This window comes from Misgurnus anguillicaudatus, unplaced genomic scaffold (genome assembly GCF_027580225.2).
Source record: "Misgurnus anguillicaudatus unplaced genomic scaffold, ASM2758022v2 HiC_scaffold_26, whole genome shotgun sequence".
Classification (NCBI taxonomy): domain Eukaryota; kingdom Metazoa; phylum Chordata; class Actinopteri; order Cypriniformes; family Cobitidae; genus Misgurnus; species Misgurnus anguillicaudatus.
The window spans coordinates 4,072,474-4,083,615 of record NW_027395276.1 but is presented as its reverse complement, the minus strand read 5'-3'; the positions used below and the strand labels follow the sequence as shown (position 1 = coordinate 4,083,615).

The following is an 11,142-nucleotide window of genomic DNA, read 5'->3' as shown; positions in this document are numbered from 1 at the left end:
AATATATTTATTTTTAATATATTACAAAATATACAAAAAAATGGCCAAAAATATAACGGTAAAAAATTAATTTTTGTAAACATATTTTGTCATCTGCACTGGGAACAAATCAGAGTTTTTAGCCTTTTTTAATTGAGATTTATATAAATGTGTTTACCAAATGTATTACTAACAAGAAGAGCTCAAGGCCACGGTGGTATGGCATCCAAGAAAAAATATGTATAAGAATTTCAATATTAATACAAATCCTAAAAAATTCTTACACCTATCCAGCATAATAGACATATCTATTGAACCATTGTTCCCCATAGGATTATTCTGTCATAGGACTTAATTTGAAATCAAAGTAGGTCATGTTGAACTGTTTTTTTTTAATCATATAGGATTTTTATGTAAAAAGGTCACTTTCTCCAGCAGATGTGTTTCATTTGGGTTTGCTTATTCTTTACGCATTCCTCTAAAATATATTTAATTATGACTCCTTGCAGGGCTCAAACAACTACACCAGACCACCAATAGATTTACTTGACTGAGTTAATATATTGGGTTACTTTCTTAAGACATTTAATCTCATACATAATCTGAAACCTAAAATTATAACTTAATCAAGTTTATAATAACATACATACCTCTTTCCGTCCATACAGCTTGAAGAAACGACCACACAGAAACACAAAGTTCTGATTTCAGTTGTTTATTATTATTATTACCATCTATTAGAAAATGTTTTCTGTATCATTGTCAGTATACACATGTATAACAGGCTCTTCTCTTGATGAGACATCTGGACATTAAAGGGTTTTCCCAGAAAATTTGCACGTCAGGGTTCATCAGGCCGCCCCCACCTGTAGAAAGGCTTCAGAAACGGCCGTCACAGATCTGGGTGTGACCCTGCTAATGTCCACTCATGTCAAACCAGAGAGGAAAGAGTGATCACAAACACATGAGGCATTAAATGAATTGGACTTAAGAGGTTACAGGTACTTGGGGAGATCCTTTTCAACAACCTGTTGAGACAAAAAAGCGATTTTAATATCAAGTATAGTGCACAAGTTATAGGAACAGGTGATGTACACCTTCAATTTCATATAATTCAAATATTAAATATAGCAGTTTACATATACTGTAATAACTAAAAATAAAGTAATATTTTTGTACATAAAATGAGGTTTGTGTTACCATGGGTTCACACCAGCCACGTTTGGGGGGTCAAATTCGCATCTACCGCATCTAGTTTGCCACTTGAACATTTTTAGTTTACTCGCTTCTTTCACACGTGAAATTCCAGTCATCCGAGACATTCACGCGGATATTCGTGTCATGTGAGGGGCTTCTGCGACTCTGCTCACTTCCTGTAATCACGTCACTACTAGAGCAAGCTCCTGATTGGTTAACGCGACGCATTTTCCACCAAAGTTCAAATTTTTCATTTTCTTTTGCTGCAGCAACGCTCCATTCACGCTATTCGTGTGAACTAGACGTACAAATAATGTGGAATCACGTCTACCACGCCATCTAAACGCCTTATTCGCGCCGCGAGACCTCCATTAGACATCTTCACATTGACTTAACATAAAAAAATAACTCACGCTTGAAGCCTCTACCGTGGCTGGTGTGAACGCAGCATTACACTTTTAGTGGTTTTACCAACAACGGCCACTAGATGTCAAAAGATTGCTGCATACTTCTCACAAATTAATTAATTACTGTCACTGCATTATTATTACTGCTAAAACGTTTTGGAATATAAGAACTACATTCTTAGACCTTTCCATTGATATATAGTTTGTCATTATAGATTGAAATGTGATTGCAAAATATGACAGTAAACCCTTATTAACTTACACTTGGATCATCCATTGGCCCGTATCTCTTCACAACCTGACCTTCTTTGTCAATGAGGAACTACAATAAAAACAACAACTTTATTAACAACAGCAGAGACTACGGCTTAAATGTCTATGGGTCGGTTTCCCAGACAGGGATTAGATTAGTCCTAGACTAAAATAAATGTAAGAGCAGTCCAAACTGAAAACAACTTGCACTGACATATCTTAAAATACATCAGTGCCCTTCATTTAAGGGCTGCCTCATGATTAGTTACGACTAATCGTTTGCAGAATAAAAGTTTTTGTTTATATAATATATGTGTGTGTACTGTGTATAATAATTATGTATAAATACACACACACACACACACACACACACACACACACAATAAATAAACATTTGTATGCGTATATACGATATACAATATTATATTGATATTGTAAACAAAAACTTTTATTCTGCAAACAATTAGTCGCGACTAATCGGGTGATTCTCACGAAACCATTGAAACACCACGGCACTAATGATTTTAGCTTTAAAATGTGTAATATAGTAACATTAAAAAGCATCAGAATTAACACAATACTGTGTTCTACCTTGCAAAATGTGTGATTTCAACATAAGAATTTGTAATTGTAAATTTTATCTAATTTTCTGCTGAAATTCTCATTACCGCAATGTGTCCGGCTGTGTTTGAACATGCGTTATGTTGTAATTTAATCAAATGAACACAAAAATATTAAGAAAAAAAATAAATGGATGTTTTGCTAGACTACTTTAGATGACAGAAAAAATATTTACTGAATATTCATGTATAATAATAATGAAGAAAAATTAGGAAAATGATGTGTCCATGCCTGATGTTCTCATCCTCCGCAACACTTTTTGAGAACAGTTTAAGCACACATACAGAATTTTAATAAAGTTTGATTTTGAGTGACCAAGCACATGGACCAGTTACTTCAAGATGGCTACCAGGTAAGATCATTTTTTTACAGTTAATTTAAAATATTGTCTTGTCAGAATGCTTACACGACATTTTGATTATCATTACCGCAACAGATGCTTATTAAATGTTAATTTAATTAATAGAAGCATAATACTTTGATTTTAAATGCATGTGCAGAATCTCCAAATTATGTTCTTTCAGGTTTGTCATGTCATTTTGAAAATATGTCAGTGTTGATGTTTTCTGACTGTTGCGGTAATGAGATTTTTAGGACTAATTTTTTAAATTATGTTACAAAAAAGTGTTAAATGATAAGTAAAAGTTTTTAAATTAATGTTCCCATTTACTCCAGACTTTGTTTTTCAATGTCTGGTGGGAAAAAAGTAAATTTAAGCAACTTTTACATTTTCATGTTTGACATTTTTAAAACCAAGTTTTCGTGAAAATCACCCAATCGTGAGGCAGCACTACTTCGTTTTGCCTCAAAATGCACACAAGTAATGTTTTTAGTAAAGCCTGTTTGTTCAAACTAGTTAACTAGTTATATTTCCTAATATAACACCCCCATATTTGTTCATAAAGAATTAAAACACAAGTTACCTTAGTGAAATTCCACTTTATGTTGCTATAAAAAAAAATTCAGTATTGATGAGACAGAGCTATGAAAGTATTACAGAATAACAGTTAAATATAGCTCATGTATGGATCAACTCACTTTCCCAGAGTGCCTCTCCCTTTAGGCTGTTCCTTCATCCATTTCCATAGAGGATGAGCTCCATCTCCATTCACATCGATCTTACTGAAAAGATCAAACTCTGCATTGTAGCCTTTAGCAAACGCTTTGATTTCTTCCTCTGTTCCAGGTTCCTGTAAAACACATCAAACAAGTGTTTAGTTTCACGACTTATGACCCAGTAACCCACTCACAACAGCTTAGAAACTGCACAACAACAACCCATGACATCTAGTGCTAAAAAGGGTTAGACACATTTCAACGAAAACTGAATATTTTGTCATCATTTACATATTCCAAGTTGTTCCTAACTTGTTGAAACCTGTTTGTAACCAAGCAGATCTGGGGCACCATTGAATTCCAAAGCAATACTATAGAAGTCAGAGTCTTATAGTACTTAAGTATTTTTACTTTATACATAAAAGTAAACTTTCAATTATTCGTATTTTATTAGTGTTTTTCTTTGGAAAACAAACATTCCAAAACATATTATCATAATTTTTACTCCACTACATTTCATAATTTCAAGTTTTTTACTTTTACTTAAGTAAAAAATTTTTTCGTACTTTTACTCAAGAAAGTAAAAGTACACAATTTTTATGTAATTAGGTATTAAATCAATTTTAATATGCAATATATAATGAATACACAGTATGATTTTATGCTTTAGAATGTAGTGAATATTTTTTTAGTAAAGAAAAGTAAATTTTTTCCCAAGACAAACACAGCACAGATGCTTGGAAAATGTAACTAAAATACTTAAGTATTATACACCTCTGATAGAAGTAAATGGTGCCCCAGATCAGTTTTGTTGTGAAGATTTTTCAAAATATCTTTGTGTGATCAACAGAACAAGGAAATTTATACAAGTTTGAAACAATATGAGGGTGAATAAATGACAGAAATGAAAAAAATGTGAACTATCCCTTTGAAGTATATTTATTCAATTCAATTAATATAATATATTATATCATTAATAATACATTAATAATGTATAAAATGATTCTTTTACAACTTTGTCACTGTGTAAGTACAATAAAATTGCAGACATGTCAGCCTCAATTTGTGCATTATAAAATGTTACTCAATTCCATCTTTCCACAAGATAAATACTACATCAACAGTCTAATATATAAAGAACAAAATAAAATGTAGTAAACCATGTAATATTAAACTGCAAGGTAGAAATGTTCAAGTATTGAAGTTGACCCATCAATCTAATCCAATTACTCAGTCTTCTGTGACCTACTAACACTTAAGATACTTATGAATTATCTCAATGTCTATTCTCAATAGTTGCACTTAATATTTTTAGTTGACATTTAATCAATCAATCAGCATGCTACACAGACCACTTCTGCATTGCATACTATGCAAACTTCCTACCATATGACAGTAAAGTAGTGGTCTTTAACATGGAGTCTGTGAGTTGCCTGCCAAAGCACATTCTATTAATAGCCTCAATTTTAATATTTATTTATTACATATTTTATATTAGCTTGGCTTTCATTTATAAAGGTTAACATTTCAAACAATGATAAAACATAAGTAAAACAAAACATTTTGCGTACACTATATAAAAAAGTAGCCCTCCCGGTTGTTGTATATATTGTGGTAGAGACCCTTGCAATAGTGTGTGGTGCGAGAAATAGTTTTGACTTGTACATACCTGCTTTCCAAACTGGTTGCAGGGAAAACCCAGAATTCGTAAACCCTTCTCAGCGTACGTGACGTGCATTTCCGCAAACTGAGTGTAGTTTACTGGGGTCTTGCCTCATTTAGAGGCGACATTAGTGATAATACACACATAACCTCTGAAAACAAACAAAAAAACAAACAAACTAGTTTAGACACTATACTAGACAAAGATTCTGCTTAAAAATAAGATGATAAACAAGAATGCACTGCACTGAAAAGTCACTGCCTTGAGTTTTCGGACGCAGCCAGTGTCGTGGACAAATGTGGAACTATGCGATAGCGCCTGTCGGGCTACGCGCTTGCTTATGGAAGTATGGATTACTCTTTACCGTCTGTCGGCAAAGACAGCTCCCGTAAGCGTACGGGCCAACCAAACGACCCAAGAAGAGTTTGGAACAAAACGAGAGAAAGAATGAGGATCAATTTGGTGTTGCTGGATAGAGAGAGCTTCGCGACAACATTTAACTAGACCAAGATTCTCATCCCGATTGTGTTTTATGCAATGGGCGAGTTGTTTTGATTCGTAACCCTTCAAAAAACGTATGCTATTATATTGATCACAACATTAGTAAGTAGATTGTAATCAGTTTAGACACTATACTAGACATAGATTCTGCTTAGTCTATGACTAAAAATAAGATGATAAACAAGAATGCAGAACGTGTGTTATGCTTTGATCAACAAAAAAAAGGGAAAAGAGAGCATTTTTGCCTATGCTAAAACCGTAGGCAGAGATTTGGGAGGAGCAGTGCATCAAGATGAACAAACACACATACGCGAGTGCGTGTGTAAAACACGAAGCTATGCAAATGACAAACAAACCTCTCTTGACCTCCTTTCGAAACACCAAGGAATTTTAAAGGCAGTAACTTTAATTGAGCTGTTTAGTAATCAATATTAAATGCCCTCACCACTTATTCTATAGTTCTTGTGTGCCATATTATCATCATTCGTATATGCAACCAAGACATTTAACAGTGTTTACAAGAACATAAAATTCCTCTAGTGACTTATTTTTATTTTTACTAAAATGCATGTTTGAGCTGTCCTAATTTAAAAACATCTTGCACTGACATATCTTTTCATTTATATTAGTTGCCATTGTTTTGTCTCAAGACGAACAACAGAATGTTTTTTTGTAAGGTTTGTTTGTAAAAACTATATTATGTCCTAATATAACTAAGGCCTAGTCCTGGATTAATCCCCGACCCCAAGGACAATGAGACAAACAGACCCAGTTCCTGCTGCTGTGAAGGTCACACACCACTGATCTACGGACCAACCTTCAACGTGATGCCCAGCAGATGCCTGTCCAATGACCACTGGCGGAACCAGTTTAATTCGCTTACCCGTTCACATACCTTGATAGTATTAACATACCTCGATAGTATATAAATGGGTAAGTGTGAACGGGTATATATAATATTTTTATATATAAAAATATATATGTATCTCTCTCAGGGGTTTTTCTCCTCCTAGGAGTTCTCCCCCTGGACTAGCCAGGAGGGTTTTTCTCATCCCCTGGAGAGTCCGCCATCTTTGGCTTAACCTACTACTTTACTGTATACGTTACATTATTACTAATTATCACTTTTCTATGCTTTTTCTACATCTATTAATGTAAAGCTGCTTTGAAACAATTAACACTTGTGAAAATCGCTATATAAATAAAAATTAAATTGAAAAAAATTGAATTGAAATGTGCACATCATATCAGACACACACACACCTGTATTTCTCTAGAGACACTTCATTTCCATCAATGTCTTTGGCTGTGAACTCGTATATAGACTTTGCCGACTGCCAGTCGTGGGCCTGTGCACACTGCAATAGAAAGAAAGGTGAAAGGTCATGTCTGATTCCACAGCAGCCTCTTTTACACAGTAATTACCATAAATTTACCAGAACGACTTTACCAGTGAATACAAAAATGTGTTATTCACACACGCAGCAGTTACATCTTTTAACCAGATATCATTCACACATCAGTATCAAAATACCCATCAACTCTGTCAGAAAGAGGAAGTTTCCTCTAAACCGTAAACAATTTCAAACAACTCTTGAAGAAACTTCTGTAAACAGAATTGCACGTTATGATTGGCCCGAAGTTGTGAGCGCGTTCTGACATCATCCGTGTTTATATCGGTAATTCTATCATGTGTTCTCACATAGAGGGCTGTCAAACGATAATCACGATTAATCACATACAAAATAAAAGTTTGCATTTGCATAATATATATAGGCTGCGTTTACACTTGGCATTAACATGCGACCTGTATCCGGATGTTGTCCACATACACATTGAAAAGACAAGTGTAAACGCGTCTGTGACCGGAATGTTATCTGATCTGTGTGTCCTGATGAAGAGGTAGTCGAGGAAGCTTTGTGATCGGATCTCAGTGTAATGTAAACGCAATCCAGCCATCGTATCTGCATTTACAGGTCAACGTCGTCACATAAAACAATAATAGCTGTCAAAAAGTAAGGACGTTAGCTCATGGAGCGCAGGTGAGACGCATAAAGTCATATTTGTGGAGCAATGCTAGCTAAGCTTAAAGTATTTATAAATCGATATACAAACAGGTTTTAACACTATATTTACTGTATTTAACTTATTCAGGCATATGTTTAATATGTTCCAACTATTCATGGAGAGATTTAATATTTAGCGGCAGAATTTAATTAATCATTATAATGTTTGAGTTTCCATGGCATGTTATTATTTTGCATGTGATATTCAGGGCAATATTAACAGCATGTACTTAAAGGTGCAATTTGAAAGATATTTGCAGTAAAATGTCCAAAAACCACTAGGACAGTGTTATTTATTTTGTCCAGCTGATTACTTATCTGTAATGTTTTCTACTACTTGTAAATCGTGAGAAAATTTCCATTCAAAACATTGACACGGGGCAGTGCAGTCTCCTGTCAATGACGTTAATATCCATGTGACCCTTTGTCACCGCCTTTACTGACGTAACCCACATGACAACACTGGTCGAGTACGAAAAAATAAAATGGTGGCCAAGGAAGTGACTGGAGCAGAAATGTTGTGTAAATAAAGGTATATTTTCACTTTTTACACATTTTAATTGCATTTCTAGCAAGAAATTAGTATTGTAGTTTTCAAATATGTGATTAGTTATCACAAAGGCGCTCTCTGTTTATATTTCAAACACGCTGCCTTTGAAGTGCGTGAAAGCCTTTCTCTGAGCTGCCTACATGCCTCCGAAGTCATGTCCTCATGAGGCAGCGAGGCAACAAGTCACTGCCTTCAGTTTTCGGACGCAGCCAGTGTCGTGGACAAATGCGGAACTATGCGATAGTGCCTGTCGGGCTACGTGCTTGCTTATGGAAGTATGGATTACTCTTTACCGTCTGTCGGCAAAGACAGCTCCCGTAAGCGTACGGGCCAACCAAACGACCCAAGAAGAGTTTGGAACAAAACGAGAGAAAGAATGAGGATCAATTTGGTGTTGCTGGATAGAGAGAGCTTCGCAACAACATTTAACTAGACCAAGATTCTTATCCTGATTGTGTTTTACGCAATGGGCGAGTTGTTTTGATTCGTAACCCTTCAAAAAACGTATGCTATTATATTGATCACAACATTAGTATGTAGATTGTAATCAGCGCATCTTCCCGCGGACGATATGCACATCAAAGGTATTGTACAGCAATATAAATGGTCATTTTAAGACACTTCACAATAAGATTTGTACTGTCAATACATGTAAAAAATCATTGTAGATTGTAAATTGAAAACTTAATTCTGTGCTGTGTTAACCATCAAATTTGGACTAATACTGTAACATTTATGACTAACAATTTCGTTTTGAACATCACATTTAAACTTACATAATGAAATAAACAATGTCATCAAACGCAACATTTATAAAACTTGAATACCTTATCCGTCAACATGATTTCTCGTTCGTGTCTGATTGATGGCCATCAGCGGTTGAGTTAAAGACTACAAATCCCATAATTCAGAGGGTCATTAAACAACGTCATTGTTATTGATTTGATCTGGCGCCATCTAGCGGCGCAGATAATACAAATTGCATCTTTAACATAGATTGTAAAAAATATGGATGTAGTGTCTGTGACGTCACCCATAGGTTTGTGAAGAGTTTTTTTAAAGCCAATATTAGGCGGTGCCTGTCATCACCATCTTGGCCACGGGTCACTGCACATCACTTGGGGTTAATCAAAAATGGGTAAAGAGGGGGACGTGGGTAAAGCTGAAGTGTCTGGTTGCTGAAACCACACCCGCCTAGCTCGATTCTAGGTGACAGTTCACCCGTCACTCAAAAGGCCACGCCCTTAATTATGCAGAACTTTAAGGCTTAATTATTAAACGGATGAGTTTTGGTCTAGCTATATAGACCAAAAAAACGTTTTGTACCAGGCTAGACACATTATTTTCTGCTGTAGATTTGGGCATTTTAACATGCAGTCTATGGGAATTAACCTTTTTGAGACAGCCTTTTGCGGCCAGTCGATGAATTGTCGTTTAAGTCCCTTCCGTATTGGCTTTATCAAAGAGATGGGAAGATTGCCCAACAGTATTTAACTACAGATCATAAATACATGATAAGCTTTAACAGCACATTACATCATCACACATTACATTCAGTATGATTGGACAGCTTTGGTTAGAACTTAAATAACCAAATACCATCCGAATAAAACACATAATAGGGATGGTAATAGGTTCATTAATAATGAATGAAAATTATCAATTTCAATTGGCTATCACGACACAAGCCCTCCTTTTGCTACAGACGCGAGGTGTGGAGACGCATTGTGCAATTTAACCCATTCACAAACTTTTCCTCAATCTTCAAATTTAAACTGATTTTATTTTAACCTGTTTAGTTACGTATCTTTTTAATTTAACACGTAACATTCTCAGATACTCGCGAAGCACCTGCACCACAACTGACATACAATCTTCATTAGAAACGAAGATGTGACGCATTTCTGACTAATTCATTTTAAGATTTATTATAAACAATAAATATTAAGCTCATACATTTATGATTATTAATTCATCTGCACGTTACAACGGCAAAATCCAAACGACAAACCAGGCCTAAAATAACTAGCGTCAGCTAACGAGCTTGACCGAGTCGTTTCGTAAACGTTTAACTTTAACTCCTACTGAAAAAATATGATACTGTTAAAGCTAACAAGCTAATGTTGTTCTATCGGAATGCATTAACTGAGACACATGTGCTCATAAACAATCTCGTCAGCCATTGACCTATTTATTTACACTTACGTAAGCGTCAGCTGTTTAAACTAACTATGAAACCACCCTAAAATCTCTAAAAACTCACATAAAGGTGTAAAATAGCAGGTGACGAGGTAATAATGTCTTACCATGGCTCTAGCAAAGCTCCTGTTCCCCAGCACACCGATCAGCAGCGCTCTCTGTAATAACCACATACTACTGCTGCAGTGAAGTAGACCCGCCCACCGAACCAATGACACGCCTCTTCTGTCAGTGTTAACCAATCAGGCACCGCGCTGATGCAACCGAAATATACGAATCACGAGGTAAACGACTTGTGCTGGGCAAAATTGCTCAGTGTATGACACTAAACTACCGCGAGAGCGTTTCGAAAGTAGATCGCTCCGTAGGCCTCTGAATTGCTCTCACGATACTTTATGTCATATATCGATAGGTCTGCGCAACGCCGCAGGAAGTCGAACAAGCCTAATGTTCAAACAAATGCAAAAAGACGCACTTTCTTTTTCACATTAAAATAACGTGGAGAAAGTATCGCGAAGAACCTAAATTCACCCTGTATTGTATTAAAAAAATTCCATATTTGTATTTATCTCAGTTTAAAAGTCAGTTTGGAGATAAGCCCAGTGAATGAAGACCCAGACGCACAGATTTCACTGCCAGGTGAGATGTGAC

General features: G+C 35.6%; 1 protein-coding gene across 1 annotated transcript; it reads right to left on the bottom strand.

The window, feature by feature from the left end:
- Positions 1–678: 678 nt before the first annotated feature.
- On the bottom strand, positions 679–10,756 carry LOC141362386 (phospholipid hydroperoxide glutathione peroxidase-like). Its single transcript, XM_073864383.1, has 7 exons — positions 10,599–10,756; positions 6,940–7,034; positions 5,182–5,326; positions 3,495–3,646; positions 3,380–3,404; positions 1,846–1,905; positions 679–1,007 (listed from the first exon to the last, which is right to left on the bottom strand). The coding sequence occupies exons 1-7, from the start codon at positions 10,662–10,664 to the stop codon at positions 975–977; spliced, it is 576 nt and encodes a 191-aa protein (XP_073720484.1). The 5' UTR covers positions 10,665–10,756; the 3' UTR covers positions 679–974.
- Positions 10,757–11,142: the final 386 nt, after the last annotated feature.